The 23,202-nt window shown below is 34.3% G+C and overlaps 4 protein-coding genes across 6 annotated transcripts in view; 2 read left to right on the forward strand and 2 right to left on the reverse strand.

Moving 5' to 3' along the window:
* Positions 1-5,803, reverse strand: part of LOC128175689 (dipeptidyl peptidase 3-like) — an 18,161-nt gene extending 12,358 nt beyond the window's left edge. The window contains exons 1-4 of one of the 2 annotated variants that reach the window (XM_052841508.1): positions 5,674-5,803; positions 1,571-1,734; positions 1,316-1,432; positions 1,015-1,104 (exon numbers count right to left, since the gene is read on the reverse strand). In XM_052841508.1, the coding sequence (XP_052697468.1) occupies positions 1,015-1,104; positions 1,316-1,432; positions 1,571-1,726 (363 nt within the window). In that variant the 5' untranslated portion in view covers positions 1,727-1,734; positions 5,674-5,803. Of the gene's footprint in view, positions 1-1,014; positions 1,105-1,315; positions 1,433-1,570; positions 1,735-4,338; positions 4,388-5,673 lie in introns of those variants that run through there. The other variant, XM_052841507.1, reaches the window with a different exon arrangement.
* LOC128175690 (kelch-like protein 8) lies at positions 5,724-11,175 on the forward strand. Its single transcript, XM_052841509.1, has 2 exons — positions 5,724-5,850; positions 8,640-11,175. Exon 2 carries the CDS (start codon positions 8,651-8,653, stop codon positions 10,601-10,603), a length of 1,953 nt encoding a protein of 650 aa, XP_052697469.1. The 5' UTR covers positions 5,724-5,850; positions 8,640-8,650; the 3' UTR covers positions 10,604-11,175.
* On the reverse strand, positions 11,173-14,418 carry LOC128175691 (protein YIPF4-like). Its single transcript, XM_052841510.1, has 6 exons — positions 14,252-14,418; positions 13,814-13,979; positions 13,330-13,501; positions 13,054-13,131; positions 12,835-12,948; positions 11,173-11,868 (listed from the first exon to the last, which is right to left on the reverse strand). The coding sequence occupies exons 1-6, from the start codon at positions 14,409-14,411 to the stop codon at positions 11,731-11,733; spliced, it is 828 nt and encodes a 275-aa protein (XP_052697470.1). The 5' UTR covers positions 14,412-14,418; the 3' UTR covers positions 11,173-11,730.
* Positions 14,329-22,865, forward strand: LOC128175688 (exonuclease 1-like). Of its 2 annotated transcripts, none has more exons than XM_052841505.1 (14): positions 14,329-14,419; positions 16,393-16,570; positions 16,844-16,963; positions 17,075-17,198; positions 17,279-17,416; positions 17,687-17,902; positions 18,616-18,806; positions 18,954-19,050; positions 19,438-19,615; positions 19,712-20,099; positions 20,208-20,832; positions 20,993-21,014; positions 21,730-21,850; positions 22,483-22,865. In XM_052841505.1, the coding sequence occupies exons 2-14, from the start codon at positions 16,410-16,412 to the stop codon at positions 22,586-22,588; spliced, it is 2,487 nt and encodes an 828-aa protein (XP_052697465.1). In that variant the 5' UTR covers positions 14,329-14,419; positions 16,393-16,409; the 3' UTR covers positions 22,589-22,865. The 2 variants fall into 2 exon arrangements, with proteins under 2 accessions (XP_052697465.1, XP_052697464.1); XM_052841504.1 differs by lacking the exon at positions 14,329-14,419 and adding an exon at positions 14,535-14,681.
* The last annotated feature ends 337 nt before the right edge of the window (positions 22,866-23,202 follow it).

Here is a 23,202-nt window from a genome sequence, read left to right on the forward strand (position 1 = left end):
TTTAAGGATACTGAACATTAACTCATAAATCTTTAAAAATTGGATGTTACCAGACATTGCAAGTGTAGACATTTTTTTAAACATACAGAAAATGGGAACTTATGATAAAAAAATATGATTTACAAAAAAATTTCACTTGTAGATTCCTAATTTTAAAAAACGCAATGAATTTATATCTGCGAAAATCGTAGGAAACATCGCACACAAAGAACTATATATGATAAGAGTTAAATTTGGCCCCCATAATTCGCCATTTTTTAAAGTGTTTCGGGTACAATAAAATGTTAACTAATTTTTTAAAAGAGTTGATATAAAATATATTTTTCATCTATGTATTTGATTTATTTGCACTCACTGGCAGTATATGACGTCAGAAGTGACGCCATTTCTATAATTCAATCAAAATCAGCCAAAAATTGACATTTTTCTTATCTATTTACGAATGGGAAATATAAAGCGCATGCTTGAACAAGAAAAAAATTTTTGTCACTTATTAGTCTTGGCTAGATAAATCTCGGATTAAAATATTTTATTTGTTCAAGAATGCGCTCTATGTTTTCGGAAGGAAAAACTGCTTGAAAACAAGCTGTTTAACGCTAAAAATGCAAAAATGGCGGGAAAAGGTTGTCTTTACAATGTCATATATCTAAATTGTGGGCACTTGAACCAAAATGAATATTATGTAAACACATCACATACATATATGTACTAAGAAAACAAAGAATGATAGTAAAATGATGATGTTCATTTTAGGGGGCCATTTTAGGCCCTTATCATATATAGTCCTTTCAACATCTCAATCGCTTTTATATTTCTGACGGTATATAAAATTATAACAGAAATTTGCTGCTCTAGATTTGACATGAAATTAAGTGCTTGCATAAAATAAGGAATCTACAGTAATATGTATTTGAAGTAATTCAGTATCATTGTGAAGCAATAACTACCTGGTAACTTCTAAAGTAGGTTAACTACAACTTCAAAGAAAGTTACTCTTCTGACGAGTTCACTTACTTTGGGAAGATTTGGAATGATTTTGCTGTCTCCAAATGATTTGTAGTTTCCAGAGTTTGATAAAATTCCTGCTGCATAGATAAGAAAAGCCTACAAAAAATATGAAAATACATGTAACAAGAAACATTTATATATAAAAAAAAAAAACCAGGTCCCTGTAATCTGTTTAAAGGAATCAACACAATCTTACCCCATTTTAAAAGCATTGTCATATACTTTAATTTTAATTTTTTAAATGTCGAAAATCTTGATTGTGCACATGTATGCAACAACAGTATGTTGCACTTGCACCATGACTCACATGAAACTCATCTTTCGTCACACCCTGTGCCTCTGCTGCAGACTGTAGCTCTTCAACAGACTGGCTCCCAAACAGTTTGTGAAATAACAAATATGTACCAGGGGATTCAGGTGAGGTCTGAAAAAAAAGTTTCACAATGATTTATTGAAGAATTATACTCCAGCCACATCACTGTATTATCAGTAGAGAAAAAGCATGAATTAGCGGTTGGTTTAATTTTGTCCTTATAAATGCCACAATCAGTAAGAGTCATACCTGGAACAGACAAATGAGCCCACCGTACCAGGAGGCCTGTGATATGTAGTGAGCGTAGAGTTTCTCCTTGTCAGTCAGTCCTTTGAAGGCCGTTTCACAGTCCAAGAACGCTACCTTAGTCTCTGTGGGCAACACATACTGAGACACATCCACCATCTTTGTTTCTGAAATTAAATTGTTCATATACGTGAATTGACAAAATGATGATTTCTTCTAGCATATGAATGATTTGAAAATGACTGAAGAATATGTGTGCAAAGCTAAATGTCTCCATGGATCCAAAATTACTGTATACAGGGTTATTTTCGCCTCATGTTATTTTCTACCTTCAACTTTTTCATACGGTTTTGCCCCATCTTATATTCGTCCAGACACACTTGTGTACTAAGGAGATAACTTGGACATTGGAATTCGCCCAGTCTTAAATTCGCCCTCTGACAACGAGGGCAAAGGGGTAAAAATAAAACGGGCCAAATATTTCCTTGTATACAGCAGCATCTTAGCCTGTCAAGTGCATTATATCAGAAGATTGAGATCTATCATCCATGTCTGGTGAAGATAAGACTCAATATAACTTAAGATTAGGCCATTACAGGACACCTGCTCCAACTACTCTAACCAGAGGCCAAAGACAAGGGTATAGCGTGCTATACCAAGTAGTCAGTGAGCTTATGCTATACCCGACTACTTGTTATAGCCTGAGCTCACTGACTACTTGGTATAGCATAACCTCACTATCTACTTTGCCTCAGTGAGGTAAAAATGTGGGTTTTTAAACTGGCATTTACAATTCAATCTAAGACAACATATTCTCAGAGAAAGGCTTTAAGATCAATTCTATGTAAGAATCAAAGATTTATAAAAGGGTCTGGCCACGCATAGTCACCAATTTTCATTATATTTCATACATGGACACAACTAAGTGTAAAACGGAAAAAAGCACTAAAAGTTGGTTGCTAGGGGTAACCGTTGCCATAGTAATCGAGGCTAAAGATGGAAAAATAGCAAAACTTACCTACTTTGAAGCCATATTAAAAGGTTTTGCCCATTAATGTAAACTACCAAAGACATATTACAGCCTTTGTCCTATCTTCAATTATTTAATTTTATCAGAAAATTGATGGAGAAACCAATACTTTTAAAATGTTACCATGGCAACCGTTACAAATTTTTGAAATCAGTTTTTTGAGGTTTTTTAATAAGCCGAAATAAGAAACTGTTAAATTTTTACATTCATATCAATGTCCATGCTATATATATTTTATTTTAAAAATTGACATCCGTTGCTATGGCAACAAGGCCAAAAAATAGGAAAAACTAAGAAATTGAAGATGATTTTGATATGCTTTCATTCCCAATTTTAAAATTTTTTTGCAATTGTTTTAGTTGGAACTTGTAAAAATATATCTATATTTTCATTATATACCACAAAAAGCTTTGTTATGCAACAGATAAGTGTTGTTGCTATGGAAAATTAAGTTGCGTAAAAAATCACACAGAAATTCTTACTTTTTGAAAAGTCCATAGCAACGGCAGTTATTTTAAGAAAATTTTAGATTTTTTTCAAGTGTCATTTAAGTTAAGGACATACTTTATTTTTTCTCACCATTTGATTTTATATATTTATTCATTATAAGGGAATAATATTCATTCAAAGATGCCTAGAAATATTATATTTTTCCATATTTTTAAGCTTGTTACCATGGCAACGGTTTTCAATTTTCATATTTAAATTCTTAATTGCACAATCATAATAGCGTTTACCAAAAAATCCAAGATTTGCACTTTTTAATCAAATTAAATGAAGAAAACAGATTTTAAAATTACTGTTAGGTAACCATGGAAACGCTCTAAAAATATGCGTTTCTCCATGAATTTTTTTCTTTATTTTGAAAAATGACAACTATTTTTAATAATATATTCTACCCTGGAAACCCCAAGTTCTGCACATTACTTACAATATGTTCTCAAATAAGCATTAAAATGCCATTTTTACATCTTTACCCTCGGTTACCATAGCAACAGGACCACATAGCAACAAACAAATGGTGTTAGGCTTTTTTACTCACCAAAGTCTATCAAATTGTCAAGTATGAAGAAAATCCGTGACTATGCGTGGCCACCGAATTTTGATTCTTACATAGAATTGGTCTTAAACTACATGTATACACTTATTATACAGATTCATTTATGGCATATATATTTACAATGAAAAGATATTGCCTTTAAATGTCATTAGATTTACCTGACACAGTCCAATTCTGAAGGATTATGCAAGACTGCAGGAACTAAGGAATGACATCTGACACAATAATGTTTTAAGCATTGCATAATATGCTTTTGTTGTGCACATTTCAATGTATTCAAAGCTTCCATTTGAATTTAAAGCCTCTTTTTTTTTTAGATTCATGATATGTAACGTTACGGTACCAAGTAAGAAGATAAGTCTGAGCTTTGTTGCCTTGATATTAAACGATATGGACAAACACCACTCAATTATTTTAAAATGACCAATATCACATTCAACTGAAATTTAGATTAATGTGTTTTATCCTGCAACTAACTTTTGTATCAACTGTATAGAGGTAACCCAATACACCATGCTCGGTCATGCCCTAATTAGCCTCAGCATTTATCCTACATATATTCAAGGTTCAAATGGCATCATGGTTTCAAAAGATATGCATCAAAATTTGTCAAAATTATTTTGTTTGAGGCGTAAATTGTGATACTGTTTTGCAGGATAAACAAAATATTTAACTCTATACCTAAGATTTTGGGCTCATTTCGGTAGCAAGTCATTCGGCCTTTTCCACGTTCGGCCCTCGCGAGTTTCGGACCTTCGTCGGTTCAGCCTTATATACCTAGTCATTTCAGCCTGATATAATAATTTAGTGTAGTTTGTAGTTTGTGTTTGTTACTGTTATTTTTTTTTAATGTTAAAAGTTTTTGTCACTTAATATTATTTTTGTATCATTAACCAACGTAACAAAAAATTTATGTAGAGATTATAATATGGCAAAAGAAAGTCACTATCACGCGAGCCTTGACAAGTTTTTAAAACTCTGCATGTTCAATCCCTGTAAAATATGTCGTTTTTTATTAGATTATTTATTTCTTCTTGTTAAAAGGAACAGGTTTTTCATACATTATTAATCATAGGTTTTAAACTGATTTAGATATACAGAAAATAAACATTGATTTTTACATACTCTCAGAAATGGGTAAAAAACGGGTCTCAGGGTTTTAAGAACTCTGTCGTAATTATGATCAGATCAGGGTTATAAAGTACAAATAACAATTCTAGAATAATTTCAAGATAGTTATTTAAAGGTTTTATAATGATATATCTGGTAAAATCATAGATATAATAAATTAGTATTTACGTATTCTATGGGGGAAATTTAAAATGATGTGTAAAACTAAGTTCAAATGCAAAATAAATCTTTGCTTTATTAGGTACATGCATTGTGTACAGTAATATGGTACTGTAAGACCACATTGCGTGTCTATATTTGGTACTTAAGACGTCTTTGCTTAGCATTGATATTGATGGAAATTGAGGGGTGCTTTGTAATATATGAGAAATAAGTGTAGGCACAAAGATTCCCTTTTTTTCCCCAAATGATGTGCATGCTCAGGCATATAAGCATACATGGTAGCTACGCCACTGATCTGCTCTTCCGAAAACAAACCTGTACATGCTTCATTTTTTTTAAATCTCTATTACTACTGCAGTACATGTGATCCTTGAATGCTTCACATCACCTTCCAAAAAATTTCCCAAAAAATTTCCCAAAAAATAGTTCGATAATCTCACAGGACCCCACATTGTTTATAATATATAAAACATCCGAAAATAAGGTGTAACTACACATATATAATAAAACTTAGGCCGAAACTACTAAGGACGAAACCGTAACTACTAGGGTCCGAACATACCTAGGGTCGAACGGGGGGAATGCCGGGAATGCCGAAACGACTACCATACCTTTGTCCAAATATCATTTATATTTAAAGACAGTGACTATGTTTTATCTATATAAACATTCGCAGTAAAATGTTGTCAATATTCAATTACACAAATCTAAAAGTTTATCTACCTTGAGTTAAAGCTGGTAACACTGCACTTGCCACAGCGACGCTTTCCAATCTCTACTTTCACTATGACAGGCCGTTTGTTACGTACTTCCGGTACACATGAACGTGTTGTTTATTTCGTCGTTGTGTAAAAACTAGGCCTACTGGCTGGTTGGCAAAATTGAGTACTGAATCAAAAGGTGAGATAACTTTCTTTTCATTTTGAAATTTAATCTTTGAGATGTTTAAAGATTTATTTCATTGTGTTTAAGCTATAGAGATTGTGCCCCGCCCTTACATACCCCCCCCCTCCCCCATCTCGGGTTAGGGTTCACAAACTTTCAGATTGCGGCTTGGCTAAATAAATTGGATATGGAAAACTAAACGTGGTTTAAAACATATTTAGTAGGAAAATTCTCATTTATCATGGTTATATAAAAGTTCCCAACGAGGCTGGATTTAATTTGTTCTGCCCTAACGAATTGGATTTTTAAATGAATTTTTCACATGGATTTTGTCAGACAGGTCCAATACAATCACTAGATTTATCTATGTAGCTTGATTTACCTACATAGCTTTATTTACCTACCTGAAGTAGATTTATTTAGCTACTCAACCAAACTTTTGTCTCAAATGGGCACTTGTACTAAAAGTCGCACTCAGGTGCAGCAATAATTTTCAACCTTGAACTGATCTGAAAACAATTCATAAAAATTCACTCTTAGGTCAAGATCTAGTATGGTGCCTACAGATTTATAAGATTTTAGATATAAATTTAATTCTTTCAATGATGCTTCATAACAAGAGCTTTGTTTGATAGTATCTGCCGGGGTAAAATTTTTTGGTAAACACAATGAAAAATCATGTTTTATAAACTGTCATTTTTAATGAAAAATGAAGGAAATAAGCAACAAATTTCAGTGTTTTGTCCATTTTTGACAGATAAAATATATCTAGAATGCCTACAGTGTCTTCTAAAACGGAATTAAATAAGCTCTTGACCTCCTCTTTAAAATGATGTTGAAATTGAATATAGGTATCAGGATTACTTTTCCCATGATTTAATATTGAATGTCAAGAAATTGTTGACTTTTCTACATAATTCCTCTAAAGCCGTAAAGTATAGAAAAAGATTCTTCAAATCAATTATGACGTTTTAGCACCAAAAATACACTCTGGAATCATTTACTTTTTGTGCAAATGCAGTCAAAGTTTTAAAAGTTTTGAGGCTATGTATAACTGTTTATGTGTTTCCAAACAGGCTTTTCTAAATGGAACAACAAAGAAGAGCAGTTCTGGTTAACATGATGCATAGGCGTCGGAACTGGGGGGGGGGGGGGGCTGGGGGGGGGGGGGGGGGGCTTAGCCCCCCCACTTTTTTTTACAAAGTAAGACCTAACCATTAGGGACATAGCATCATAGAGGGTTCAGCCCCCCCCCCCCCCCCCTCCAACTTTTTCTTGCAGCAAAGATAATTGTTCCTAAATTTGCCTTGGAAGATTGAGAAGTTGGAGTTATAGGCATACTAGCCCCCCCCCCCCCCCCCCCCCCGGATTAGGAATTTCATGTTTTTGGGAAAAAAAATTTTTGGTTAGGTAAGATTTTTTTTTTTGGAAGTATAGGTACACCCCCCCCCCCCCCCCACCACGGATTAGGATTTCCATGATTTTGGGAATTAGGTTTTTTTTTCCTCAATACTTCTGTATTTCTGAGGATTAGTCTAGCCCCCCCACTTTCAATTTGCTTCCGACGCCAGTGTGATGATTGATTGATAATAATTCAAAACAATATGAAGTAATCACACTTATCCATGCCTCATTGCACACAAGGTGTCATACAGTTAATCAAACAATAGAAATGCATGTTTTCCTTAAAACTGCTAAAACGCAGCAATGTTTTAACTATTTTTGCTGTAAGTTGCTTTATAGAACTAGCGGTACACAGTACAAATATAGATTGACTGTTCCTTGCAACTTTTTGTCTATTTTACATAAAATTCGAAATTATATAAAAGTAGCTGTACATGTAAATAAACCTTCTTCAGTTAAGTGAATAAAGCTAATATGTAGGTAAATCAAGTTACGAAACTAAAATCTATAGTGATTGTACTGGACCTATCAGATATTGGCTATTTTTTATTTGACAAAATCAGAAATGGTGATCTTTATAGTATTATTAAAACATTCAGACATATTTAAGTAATAACTATATATATATATATATTATAAAGGGTCATAAATATAAAATATGTGGTTACTGTCTTGAAATGCATGTATTAATTAATTTAAGCTATATTTAGGCCCACCAGGTAAGAAAACGTGACAGAGGGCTAGGCTTGCTGAACCCTGTTCATGTTTTCGACCCGAGCCAAAACACTGTGGTTTAATTTTTTTTTTGTGGGTATCAATTTTTGTGGATTCAATGAAAATCACAGTTTCATGGATAAGTAAATTCGTTGACAATGATTCTATCAATTAATACAAAATCATAGCAGAAATTGCATTTCAATATGAACATTAAATTTTGTAGATCAACTTAAGAATGTAATCCACAAAAATTGGTATTCATTGAATATTAATGAAACCACAGTATAGCTTATATAATTACTTCATTAAGACATTTATGTTTATTCTACAATATGATATCATATAAATTTTATGCTTCAAATATGCTATTTTCCCCATATTTTGCTGAATATCTGCAGTTGAAACCATAACACCATTGTGTCAACCAGGCAAAAAGATGACATTACAATGCAAATGAAATGCTGCACGAAAGCGTGCACACTCGAACTGTACTCAGCCTCGATAATTTGCGTAATATCAGACCAAGATTTGTATATTATGTAAAATATTGTATAATTCTTAAGGAACTCTTACAAAACTAATTGGATTTCATAAGCTAGGGAATAATTTTGATCAACTTTAGCATGTGCCTGTAAATGTAATTAAGATAAAATCTTTATAAAGCTATATTTGTTCTTCTTTAGGTAATGGCTATATGATGGAAGAATCTGTAGACTTCCTCTCTGTCAGGGAGGATGGAACGGAAGATGACATCTTCCAGCAGCCAGGCCTTGAGAGAGTGATGTACCAAAATGACTCGCACAGTACAACCTTCCTCCAGGAGATGCACGCTCTATATCAAGAGGAAATGCTCACCGACGTCACACTGAGAGTGGACGGCCAAGCCATACCTTGTCACAAGAATGTCCTGGCAGCGACCAGTGTTTACTTCAAGGCCATGTTTACTCTGGGACTCAGTGAGACGCTGCAGGATGAAGTGGACCTCAATGAGGTCGAGTATGAAGCTGTCAGGGACCTGGTGGAATATGCATACACTGGTCAGCTAAGAATTACACAAGATTCTGTTCAAAGCCTCCTCTCCACTTCAGCGTTATTTCAGATTTTGCCTGTTGTAAAAGCATGTGCCAAATTCCTGGAATCTCAGCTTGATGATTCAAATTGCATTGGAATTTATCATTTTGCACAAAGTCATGAGTGCAAAGGACTAGCAAACAGAGCTAAAGAAGTGATGGAAAAGAAGTTTCCTGAGGTGTGCAAGTCAGAGGAATTTTTAAGTCTGCCTCTAGAGAGAGTCAGAAGCATCATCCAAAGTAATGACCTCAATGTGGATTCAGAAGAAGTCATTTTTAATGCGATAGTAAGTTGGGTAGGTGAGGACTCGGAGAGACACCATGAAATAGCCAAGTTGTTTCCTCATGTAAGACTGTCACTGCTATCATCAGACTTTCTCTGGGATCAGGTTTCTTCAAATGTTTTTATCAACAGCTGTCCCGAGTGTAAAAGCATCCTAGAAAACTGGAGAATATTTGAGAAGTACCCTAACCGATACCTAGGGCAATATAACTTTGACATGACAATGCGTGCTGGAATGATTCGACCAGACCACTGTCTTCTCTTCATTGGAGGATCAGATCTCAGGCTTACTCGGCCCAAATTAAACTGTTATAATCCTCTCACTAAGGAAACATTTCTGATGCAAGATTTTCCGACAGAGAGGCTTGACAAAGAATATGAAGTTGAAAATGTTGGCTGTGTTGTCAGCAAGGAGAACGTTGTTTATGTTGGAGGAGGCAACTATGTTTACCATGATATGGACTTTGATTTTTCAGACTTGGATGACTCGTGTGATGATCTTGAAGAAAGAGTTGTTAGTAAGGACTTCTTCTGCTTTGATAATGACCACAATAGGTGGATAAAATTGTCCTCCATGTTATTCCCCAAGTCCAACTTCACCTTGGCTGAATTATCAGGCAGAATCTATTGTTTTGGTGGAGTGACAGATAACCAGCATCCCACTGAGATTATAGAGGTATACGACATTCAGCAGAACAAGTGGAGCTACCAGGGCATGCTTCCTACAACAGTGGTGGATCTATCATCTGTCACCTACAAAGACTACATCTTTCTCCTGGGAGGGAGGACAGGGGTGGGGGCACATAACTTAGTGGTCATGTACCACCCTGAGAAAGGACATTGGATTACCCGAGCAGGCATACCCACACCCCGATTTAATTTTGGAGCTTGTGTCGTTGATGAAGAGATTTATGTTGCGGGCGGCCAAATCTATTCTCATGTGACTCATGCCATTAACAGAGAAGCCTTAAAATCAGTGGAAATATTGAATGTCTCTGAAAACCAGTGGAGATCTGGACCAGATTTGCCAGTGGGAATGTTCAATGTGGGTTTAGAATTGATCAATGGTGCTCTGTATGCTTGTGGTACAGCTGAAAACAATGTGTCTGATACTACACAATTTTGTCGCCAGAACATTGTGTGTCGTTTGGATCTGGGCACACTGACATGGCAACAGATTGATGTACTGGGTGACATCAGGAATTACAAGTGTATAGCAGCAAAGCTGCACACAAGGAAACTCACACAAGTTTTTCCAGCAAGTGAAGCAGAGGAAGTGGATAATGACCAATAACCGTCTGTTTCATTTAAAGATTTGTTTAAATATGCATAATATTTTTTAGTTAATGATAATAAACAATTTTAGAGCTGTTTTAATAAGAGTTTTACTTTGGGCAGTATGCGACAATCTAAGATTTGATGAAAGCGGGGTCTACTCATAGTCTAAAGTCCAGTCATTGGCTAATGTATATGAATATATTAAACACAATGACACTAGTCTAACTTCATCCTGGAATGTACAAAATGTATCATTTGAAACAGTGTCAATTGCAGACGTTTGAGCAGATCTTGGCAAAAAAACTCTGATATTGACAGTCTATGAAAAATAATGAGCTTTTCTTGGCAAATTAAAAGAAGGTCAATATTTGACAGTTTGTTTTGATGAGCAAACTTGAGATTTACATCCCTCCGAAAGTCCATGCATTGTTAAAACCGCTGTAATACATGTATTTCACAATTCATTTTATCTAATTTCATAAGCAAAAAGCTCCTTTTTTTCATCAATGTTTGTCCTTCATGTTTGAAATTTGAAATGTGGAGGAAAAATTAGTATGTTTGGTATTGAAATAAACCAACAAAGTCTGATTTTATTGTTTTTAATATTTAAGTTCTCATGTATTCCAGTATATTTACAATTATAATTTCCCAAACGATCACACCTATTTTAATATGATTAATAATTTAATAGCATAAAACCACAATTATGTACTCTATTATTTAATGTTTTTGGTACATGAACTTGACCTGCTAACAAGGAATTTCTCACAGGATTTCCCTTCTATGCTGGACATCGTGTCCTACTCTAACAAGTGCTTAAACAAGATACTTGCAATAAAAGGATGTGCACCAAAGCCCTTCTTTTTGAATTATATACATATATTCTTAAAAATACATGCACCCATGTAGACATCTGGGTATGAATTCTTAAATTATAAGCATCACTTAAGTTATGCTGTTGCTTACATGTACATATGGATATGGCTGGCAGATTATCATTAAAGACATTTTCTATTTTAAATATCACAGATTTTAGATAATATAACAAAATATACCACTGTTTCACACAGGCACAAAGAACGTCATAAATATATGCACATGATTATGTAGAGTAAATGCAGTTTATTGTCAGTTTTGTTTAAATCAGGCTCCTGTGTACAGAGACAGGAAGTAGATGTACAGGAGGAACACTGGGTACAACAGGAGGGTGCGCTTCTGCTGAAGTTCCTGAACACACAACAGAGACCCTGCGCTGTAGGCTGCCCAAAGCACTCCAAAAAACTGAGAAAAAAAAGGGGTCACAATCAGATAAATATACAGCTACCAAAAACACAACAACAAAAATTACACACAAAAACAGGATGCCTAGGGGCCACATCGCTCGCCTTAGTAACATAAGCTGATCAAATAAGCATTACAGTATCAAATTTACAATATGTTGACAAGTAAACACAGTAGATGTTGCATAAAAGGTAAAAAAAAAATCTGTCAATTTTTATGCACATATTTTTATGGTAACTACAAAGCACCTTTTGTTTTTTAAGTATTTGTGGGAAGATTTTTCTCTCTGCATTAGTAGTGATTTGAAAATCCCCCTTTGTGGCTCCACTTTTCTCCAGGAAATCATGTTTGATCAAGCTTTAATCTGCACAACCTATGCTTTCACACAAATTTCAGCTTATTTGGCTGATTGTATTTCCAGCAGAATTTTCTCTATCTTCCTATATAAAAATTTGACATCCTCCCATTGTTGCCCCACCCTTCCTCTAAGTTATGATTTGAATAAACTTAATTTTACATGTCTACATGAGGATGCTTTCACACAAGTTTAAGTTATTCTAGCATTTGGTTCTTGAAAAGAAGATTTAAAAGAATTCCTTTATATATTTTTATCTCAAACTTCATCTCCAAATTGTGGCCCCCACCCTACCCAAGGGGACCATGATTTGAACAAACTTGAGGTACACTAACAGGTTACAATCATATTTCATAAACAATTGCTTAAAAAAACTGACAGACAAAACAACAGATCAATCAGATATATAGTAATTTCTACAATGGCCTTGTATTGCACACTGTATTACTTCAATGCTTTAAACAATGATAAATATTTTAACAAAAGCTTTGAAGAAGAGATGATTTTAAGTAAATCTTTACCTATACATCTCTGCTTATTCGATATACATCAGTATGAAGATATAAAACATTCAAGTCTATAAACTTTATATTAAACTGATATAATTTTACCTTTAATAACAGACTGACATAGTGAAATCTCCTGAAGAGTGGCAATATGGCTGCAGTGATAACTAGTGGTAACACAGAGTAACCAATCACACCCAGGCACTGAGAATAGCTCACCTACAAGTGAGGAGTCACATTCTGAATAATTACATTGATCATCAGAGAGGTAATGCTAACTTAATTCTTCAGTGTAGAGAAACAACAAAAACTTTGAAAACTAACCTCCCCACCAAGAACCCTTGCCAACAAGAAAATGATGAGTGATCCACAAATCCATATTGTTATAATCCAGGACACCACCTGTAAGTGGATGCAAAAGTCAAGAAAATTAAGTAACTATTACCTGTTGGTGATACTCCATTACCCCTGGTATATAACAGAGCTGCAGAAGTTGTTAACTATTAGTATTATACGCACAATGAATGATTGCAATATTGCTGTGAAGAAACAACCTGTGCAAAAAGAATTAATCTGTCAATTTTCACTAATCAAACTTACCCTGAACTGTCCATACAGTGACACCAGAGAGTAAAGAAGTATGACCACAAGTGGACCCCAGAAGTCAGGACTTTCTCGGACTACATGGCGATTAAATCCAAGTTGGGGGAGAGGGAAAAGTACACAGCGTAATTTATAGTAGATATCCTTTGGGTCAATGTCCAACTCCTCTCTAAATCATAACAGACTCATATAGATCTATTTGACTGTTACATACAAATAAGAAGTTACACAAACTCATTATCCTTCTGACACTGCTATGAAAATGTAGAGCATGTGCAATAGCATATTCAATATTTTTGCCAGCCACTGGTTGGTATACTTTAGACTTCATGATTTAGTGTTCCTTCTACTTCCACAGTAAAATGAAAATCAAATCTATGGCTTTTAATACATATGCAATACAAATTCATCAATAAATAAATATATATGTTTACTTTCAATTTGACAGTAATTTTTGTCATATATTTTAAATAAAGCTTACAAAAGTGGTTTTTGATCTTCCTCATCTAATTCTTCTTCTTCCGTTAACCAGCCAAATCCACGATTTTCCAGAAATTTTGAAGCAGCAGATCGCTTCTTCACTCCATAAGGGCTGGATAGAGTCTGACCTTCACTTTTTTTAATAGAACCTTCCACTGCAAGTTTTTCTGATGAAAATAATATTTCCAATCACTCAGTGATTCACAAAATAAATATAGCATAATGTCATCAAGGCAATTAAAATGTTTGTTAAGGCCTCTTTCTCTCCTCTTCCTCTCTCTCTCTCTCTCTCTTTTCCCCCTAAAGGACGGTCTTTTAAAAACACAAATGAAGAATGCTCAATAGGTAGGCCTATAAAAAGGCATATAGGCCTACGGTATACATGATTGTTGCCATCTCAACTGTCACAGCACAGCGTGTGATATTATTTAGGATTTACCTGGAGTGGCTGCAGTCTGCACAAACTGAAATTCTTCCATATTTGGATTATATCCTGGGGCATTTTGAGAATCGTATGTCTGACTCTGAGGAGCCCCAAAATCGTCAAAATTTACAGCATAGCTGTCTTTCGATGATGTGGATTGTGACTGAGTCGCCATGTTTATTGGTTAGTTAGTTTCGCATTAAAAGAACAAATAAAAATGTAACAAAATTTCAAAGACTTTTAAAATAAATACAATGTAATCAAAGAAAAATCAAATAAGCTAAGAGAGTTTTATTAACATTTTATTAAAAATTATCTTCAGTTCTGATGGAATAATCCGAAACTGTGGAAATTTTTGCGGGAAAATAAGAGTTTACTTACTTGCTTCATGATCGTTAGATAATCTGGTAGACGCATGTTCATGAACGAATCGAATCAAGTAAAGGTAATGCAACAGACATATCAATTGATAAATCCATTTTTTACTAAATTTTAGAAAATTCACACTTTTCTTGGAACAGCGACATCAATATTTATGTCTCTGCTTAGAATAATCAGCTGATCAGATAACTTAAATCTTTTCTTAATATGTTTTACGGTGCGACCGTTGGGGCGAGCACAGCATGTGATCAAACAATGAATTATAATAAATCAGTAAAAATAAAATTGACAACGTAAAATTTGAATGCAAAAAAATAAAGTAAATAAAGTAAATTTTCATTATTCATAGTTTATCAGATTTGTTATAATTTATTTATTTATAAGTAGAACAGTAGTTTAATCTCAGATACAATGTTGTTGAATAATAAAGATTTTAATATATAAATATTCATTGCCCTGTATCTCCTCTTTTAAAGTGGTTGTAACGTCAGTACATCCCCCTTTTTTTGCAGTATACATTTTTTCTTAAACCTACATAAAAAACTTGACTCAATTCATAGAGCCCCCCCCCCCCATGTTAAAAAAATAATATTTAATTTTTTTTTAATTTACACATAAAATATCGACTTATCATGGATTTGCCCCCTCCACTTTAAAAAAAAAAAAATTAATGTTTAATTTTCTTTTTTTTAATTTACGCTTAAAAATATTTGCTTATCATATTAAAGGAAACCATTGAACTGCTAAAGAGCTGAAGGATTAGAATTTTCATGATTTTTTTTTTCTTTTTGCTTGCAAAGATTTTTTGGATGAGGCTGCCATCCACCCACCCAACCCCTTTTTAAAAAAAGCGATGCTACGTGTACGTTCCAGGAAATTACCGTAATTATAGTGAATAAAATAAATGTGAGCATTCATCCAAACGAGTGCAATTTACAACTGTTTCCTGTATCTGAAGAAATGTCCTTATTCTTCAGCTGTTCTTTAGCTTAGCCTTTGCAAGATTTTGAGAGGATTTTGGCCATTTCAGCAGATTTACAATAACTTCAATTAGAGTAATTTCCCCTGATCAGTGCTTATTGTGACGTCAAAGCTGACGTTGGTTAAGTGCCGTCTGACTCTTTAAAACTCGCCTGAGAAATAAAAGTACGCGAAGTATACCTTTTTATTTACTTAAAAAGCGTGATGTTCTTAAAATTACACATCTTATATGCTTCTCAAAAGTTTTACTTTGAATCTCGCGAGAACGTGAGGTTGGAAACCATTGGTACTATGAATTGTGGTTCAAAATTTACTGACAACGAAAAAATCTATCGGATCAATGTGTAAACCTTTGTGACGTCACTCGATTGTTTTTGATTGAGAGTGTACTGAGGTGAACTTAAGAGGTAGCACTGACTGTATGTCGTATACATCGTTATTGTTTTTATATTGTCTTGCTGATTCTCGTGAGAGTGTGAAGTGATAAAAATTGCCATGTTACAGAGAACTACTGGGACGATTAAAACAATGCATTACTGGTCCGATTTACTGACGCCAAAAAAATCCTTTGAATGAATGTGCAACTAGTCCGAATTTTCTATTCACACACGCCTTGCCGTTAGAGCTCGCTTCGCTCCGGTGCTGCGCGCCAGCGAGCTGTGCTCGCTATAAAACCTTGATGCAATTGTCATTATGGTCATGGCACTATACACAATACCATGTTAAGCATGTTTAGTTTGTTGGAGTGTATATATTTTTTTGATAAATTCATAGATGTATGAACTGTTTTTCAGTTCTCGTGTGACAAAGGATGGGTGTAACAGGACTACTCCCCTTTTTGAAGAAGATCCATGTCCCTGTGAATGTGGCCAAGTTTGAGGGCTGCACTGTAGCCATTGATGCCTACTGCTGGCTCCACAAAGGAGCTTTCTCTTGTGCTGAAAAGTTAGCCCTCGGAGAACCTACAGACCAGTACTTAAACCTTAGATTTATCATTGAATTATTAAAGAATAAATTAAAACCTTTGGGTTTTATACATTTAATCAATATTTCTGTATAAAGTATTAAAGATTTTTATTCCTTGCAAGCGTTTCAACACAGCTTAAATCATCCTACTTTGATCATTATTGTTTTATCCTTCAAAATCATTATAAGATAAACATCTAAGTTCAGTGTTGTCTAGTACAAGAACAAGTACATGTACTTGAGATTTTCACCAGATGAGGCTTTGTTACTTTGATTTAGATATGTCTACTACTGCATGAAGTATGTGGAGATGCTTTTAAAAAAGAACCTTAAACCAGTGCTAGTATTTGATGGCTGTCATCTTCCCTCCAAGAAAGATGTTGAGAAGTCAAGGAGAGAGTGAGTTTATACATTGTAATGTTTTTTCTGTTGATACCATGCTGTGTTAAATGAAATCTTAACGACATATGTTACACAAACTCCTAAATGTATGTGTAAACTCTTCTTCAGAAAGCGGGAAATCAACAAGAAGAAGGCTGCCCAGTTACTGCGTGAAGGTAAAAGGGCAGAGGCCAGGGAATGCCTCCAGAGATGTATCGACATCAGCCCAGACATGGCACTCAATCTTATGAATGTAAGTACCAATCTCTGCATGTTGTGGTTGATATGAGTCCTTCTTAAAACATACTGAGACTGGTTTGTTGTCTATTGAAGGCCTGTCGAGCAAGAGGTGTGGACTGTATTGTGGCTCCTTATGAGGCGGATGCTCAGTTGGCCTACCTAAATAAATGTGGCATTGCTCAGCTCATTATAACAGAGGATTCAGATCTGCTGCTGTTTGGATGTGACAAGGTACATGTATTACCTGTTAAAATTTATTATTATTATATACACAATTATCCTGTTTTATAATGTTCAGATTCTGAATGAAATTTGTTTCTTGTACTTTTAATGTAAAAGTTGTTCCATGCCAAAATATGTACAATCTCTCTCTGGTTCCAATTGGCCTCTTTTTTAGGCAAACAGATGTTCTTGGAGAGCACTTTACATGTATACCGGTACTGTAAAAGTGAACTTTTGTTAAATTGACAGTGAAATAAAATAGGACTTGATAATTTACAGGTGATATTTAAGATGGACCACTTTGGAAATGGTGTTTTGATAGAGCAGAGTCGGCTAAATGAAGTGATGGAGATACAGAGTGGCTTCTACACATTTGAAAAGTTTCGCTACATGTGTATCCTCTCTGGTTGTGATTATCTCTCCTCTCTCCAAGGCATCGGGTTAGGAAAAGCTGCCAAAGTCTTCAAACGTGCAAGACAGTCTGAACTGAAACTGGTAAATCTTGTCATCAATTCAGACAGTTAATCCTGTCAGTGATTTTAATTTGATTGGATACTTGTTTTATTTACTATACTTAAAAAAAATATGATGCAAATCACATATGATACAGTAATATGTTACATATAGTGTATATCATGTGGTGCTTTGGTATGGAACTTGTATCCTTTAGGTACTTTTATCAATCATTTTGAGGAAAGAAAACATCGTTAGGCCTAAGAAAAAAAAGTGTTTGTTTCCCTTTTTATCCGATTTGGAAAAAAAATTACTCAAAATTTTGGTCACAAAAACGCTTGAAGCAGTTACTTTTCTCAAATCAGTGTAACTCAAACGTTTTGTTTCAAAATTGCTGTATGTTTCCATGTGTTGTAGATTTTAATAATGCTCTCATCGTTGGCAGAGGAAGTATCTGATATATAATATCATTTTTGTGTTTTCTTAAGACCAGCTTAATAGTCAGGAATGATATTAAAAGTATTTGTCATTTTATACCATTCAGCAGTGTCAGTATCTAACCGGCATGTATGGATACTGCAATATTAAAGGGAAAAAAAAATTTGAAAAAAAAAAAAAAATCCGGCCGACCGACCCTACTTTTTTTCAGCATGAAAGCGGAAACAAACCATTTTTTTTGTTAGGCCTTATGTCATTTTTCTTTAGTTTGCAGGTCGATACCTTAGTAAATGAATCATTCTTATGTTTCTGTATAGTTATTAAAGAAATTTCCGAGTACCTACCTGAACATGTCCCTAGCAGTCCCAGATGAGTATATTGATGGCTTCATTCGAGCTAACAATACATTTCTCTATCAACTGGTGTATGATCCTTTACAAAGGAGGCTTCGTCCCTTGAATTCATATGAAGAAGGTTTGAATGCACAGCAGTTACCTTACACAGGAGCGTATCCATTCATGCTATAGTATTTATGTATTTTGCAATCACTTGTATTAAAGGAACAATTACTTTACAGTATTTTTTATTTTAATATGAATGCCACCTTGGGCCACATATAAAAGATTAATGCATGAATTTCCTTAATGTGAATAAGAATGTTTCCTCAAGATGAAGCATACCAGATAGCCCTTGGGAACATCAATATTTACACCAGGGAAAAATTTGCTGACTTTGATCCAGACACTTATGTTGTAAGTATAAATTCAATATGTTATTTTTACTTATATTTGTTTTAACTAGATTTTTAATTAAATAGCAGGAACAAATGGTGTAATCACCTGTTATCTGGTCATCACTGGCTTCCATCCCTCTCTCCTTCTATTGTAACAATTTGAAAGACTCTTCTTAACTTGAAAACATTGTTGATTTGAATTTTCAAGGAGTTGATTTTGGTATAGGTTTTTATTTGATGACTTTTAGTTTAGTTTAAAAGAGAAATTGTTTATTTTTTGCAACGATTACAGATATTAAGGTGATGTATTGATTACTTTCTGTGTTAGTGTTTTCTTAAGCATGGGTCATTTCAAACCCATGGATAAAAAATCTCACAATAATGATGAGTGGTTTTTGATTTGTAGCCTCCTAAAGCTAGTAAGAAAAGGCCTGAGCAGCTACACAGATTAAGCATTTGGGACAGAAACTATCGAACCCGTCCCAAGACTGAGCTAAGAGAAGTGCAAAATATTCCCAGACCAAGTTTACATGGAAAAGAGGTCATTGTGAAAAAAACCTTCCAAGTAAAGAGACCTCCTGCAGGTAATTTTAGATTACAGAAATTATAATGAGATGCAAAATATTTTACAAACATGACAATCACAATTTTTATAAATAATTTTGGGGGTTTCTTTTCAGAAGATGATAAGAATGTTAAGTCTGACAATGAGTTGTCCAAACTTTACCAGGAAGAGAATGATGAGAATTCGTCCTCCCCATCATCACCCAAGAAAAGGCGGCGATCCTCGGGTGACTCGGAGGAGGACCTCCCAAAAAGTCCTGTCAAGAAGTTCAGGAAACTGTACATGTCGCCCAGTAAGGTCCAGTTTTTTGATTCTCTAAAAGACGCTGACCAGGAAGTGTGTGATCAGTCTCCATCCAAAGTCCAAGACCAAAGTGAGCAGGTCTTTGAATCTACACCAGAATGTCTCAAACCATCTCCAAAACGCAACAGGTTTGCTGTTCTGAGTGAAGAGAAGCGGGAAAAATTCAGCATCAATACCTCCAAGAGCATTGTTAGAAGCAGGTGCAGTGTTTATATATGTAACAGTATTCACAGTGAAATTACTTTAATCAGAGTTTAATTTACTGTATTCATATATGCATGAGTAAAAGGAATCTCAATATTTTGTAGATTTTTTGCCTCTTCAGTAGAAGGCTCTGAAAATTCCACAGAGAAAAAGCTTGAAGAATATGGCAGCAAAAACCTGGAAGTTGATAAAGGAATAGAAAGAATTAAGGAAAAAGAAGAAAAACTTGATGAGTCAAAAATTTCAACATCAAATGAGTTAGGATCAACCTCCATAACTAGTCCGCCTAATCCTGTCCATCCAAAAACCAAGTCCTCTCCTGGCTCAGCCTTTACATGGTCCAAATTTAAATACTCAAAAACAAGCAATGTAACAAGTTCAAAAACAGGCAAAGTGAACTCAGATTACAAGAAAGTGGGATCTGAATCTTGTCTTTCCAATTACTTTTTGTCCAAATCTAGGGATGTTGATTCTTTTGTACCGTCATCCACAAGCCAGCTCAAGCCTGTGAAGAGTTGTGATGACATTGGTGATGTTATGGATTCGGTGAGCCAGTCCAGCTATGTCCAAGAGACATTAAGTCAGGCAAGCTCTGTGTCTTACAGCCAAGAGAGCGGGGCCTACAGCATCGATCTGGAATGTCTGCCAGACAGCCAGGAGATACAGACTATATCTGAGGAATATGTAGCACAGACAGAGTCTGTCTCCAGACAAACAAAGCCAATACAGGTACATGAAAATACATGTAATACATGTACCTTGTTTATACAATGTTAAATTATTATTCTTAAGTACAGGTTTTTATCTCTTTCTTTGATAAGGATTTAAAGCAAAAATGATTAAATACAAAGACATTGGATATGATACTTTCTGTAATTTTAATTTTCAGGAATCAAAGAAAAATCCCCCAGGTAAGTAAAAATAGTTGAATTTTTGTAAAGTTGTCTGTTTTAAGTTTTAAGCTCTTATTCCAATTTCATATGACTCGCTAAATTTGTAACATATACGGTACCGGTTTATTAAAGGCAAGGTGTAAATTAGATGATTAAAATAATTTATACAATTTTCTTATTTTTCTTTACTACATGTACATGTTCTGGTATATACATTTACAAGTAAATTGTTACCATATAGTATCCAAGTTTGACTTATTTTTTATTTTTTTTAATCTTAGAAGAGGAGACTGCTAAACTCCTTTTATGAAATACATGTACAGTAAAACTCGATTATAGCGAAGTCCTAGGGACCATTGGAATTATTTTGTTATATCCGTTATTCGTTATATCCGTATAACAGATTCGTAATAATACATGTATCTATAGAAAGCAAATTCATGTTTTCTTTCACCAGACTATGACTTTTGCAAATTGAGGCTTAAAATAAAATTCATTACTTTGATACCTTTAATAATCAGATTGTGAATTGAAAAAATTATATGAAAATTAATTCATTCAAATTATGATATTAATTATTTATAGCGCAAACTTTTTTAAACTAAAGAAATTCGTTTTAAAGGTGTTAAATTTTGTTATTATTCACCTCTACGGGACTCAAAATTAGTTTGTTATATCCAAATTCGATATAACCGTAAAATTTTGCAAATTTTACTGTATCTTTATATTTCAGCCACTAAAAAATTAGGATGCAGAGCAAGTGGTTTATCCAAGAATAAGAAAGGGAAAGGCTCTTCAGATGACAAGCAACAGAGTATAAAAGATCTATTTTCTAAGTTTGCCTTTAACAAAAGGTAAGCTTTCTAGTAAATTTAGTACATACATAGAAGAAAACTCATTGAATCCTATCATCGCAGCATTCGCTTATCTTTTAACATCAGTGCCACTCCCTGTGATGTAGAACTTGTTGATTTGCACAAAACACTGTGCTGTGTTTTCATCAATATTCACTGAATACCAATTTTTGTGGATTTTGTTGTTGAATTCATGTTCGTTAAAGTTCAATTTCAAATGATTTACATGTTTTGCCATTTACTATGCATACAGGGTTGATTTTGCCCTGTTATTTAAGAAATAAAATCTAAGTTTTCGTGAATGTTGCAGAATAACCTCCAAGGTGGAGAACTGTTGTTTTGAAATATACAAGCCAAAACTTTTATATTTCAAACAATATTTCGAGACCTAACTGTACACTGTAGACTAATAATCTATCAGTCTCTTTTTCTTTTTTTAATATATTATTAGATAATTTGTACAATGAACCGAAACAATAAATAATTGTCAGTGTTCTGACACTTGCTACATTTGTACTTAATAGTACGATAATTATCATAAATCTCCCCACTGTTTCATGCTGCAGCTGTCTGTTTGTTTCTCCTAAACAAAGCTACAAAATGTAATGTCCAGTTCCTATAAACTGTTTCAGAGAGGAGAAACTTTGTCCAGGAGGAGACCAGGATGTGGAGTTGGTATCCTTTACACCATCAAACAAGCCATGTACAAAAGCAGTGCAACGGAAACTTTTACCATAAAATCTCTTCAACTGTAGCACAAAAGCAGTGAAGCATAATCTTTTACCATCGAAATCTCTCGACAGTAGCACAAAAGTAGTGCAATGGAAACTTTTACCATGGAAATCTCTGCAACAGTAGCCCAACAAGAAACATATCATAGAACCTCTGCAACTGTAACATTCCTGATTGACAGTACTAGTCAATGATTGACAATGTCTAGTGTTAGCATACTTTATAAAATACACAAACATTTTGTACCACAAATAATAAAAGCCAGCCTTTTGTTTATAAAGTCTGTTGGTTTTTTTTAAAGATGATAAACTTCTCTGATCTTTCCAAAGAAGAGACAATAACAAACACTGTCAAAATAGGTTGGATGTCTTTAGATAAATTAATTTCAGTATAGCCTCTCCACATGTTGCATATATTTGGTTCTTGGTAGTTTCCAAACTCCTGAAACTCTTAAATACCTGTAATTGAAGTCCTGGCACACCCAATCTCTGGTTGCTGGTTCAAATCTTACTACACCTCACATTTATTGTATTACATATGATGGTTGTTAAAAAAAATTGCTGGACAAAAGTTTAAAGTACTCTAAAGTAAATACTGTAAACGTATTATATTTGAATTGT

The sequence above is a fragment of the Crassostrea angulata genome, chromosome 3 (genome assembly GCF_025612915.1).
Source record: "Crassostrea angulata isolate pt1a10 chromosome 3, ASM2561291v2, whole genome shotgun sequence".
NCBI classification, from domain to species: Eukaryota; Metazoa; Mollusca; class Bivalvia; order Ostreida; family Ostreidae; genus Magallana; species Magallana angulata.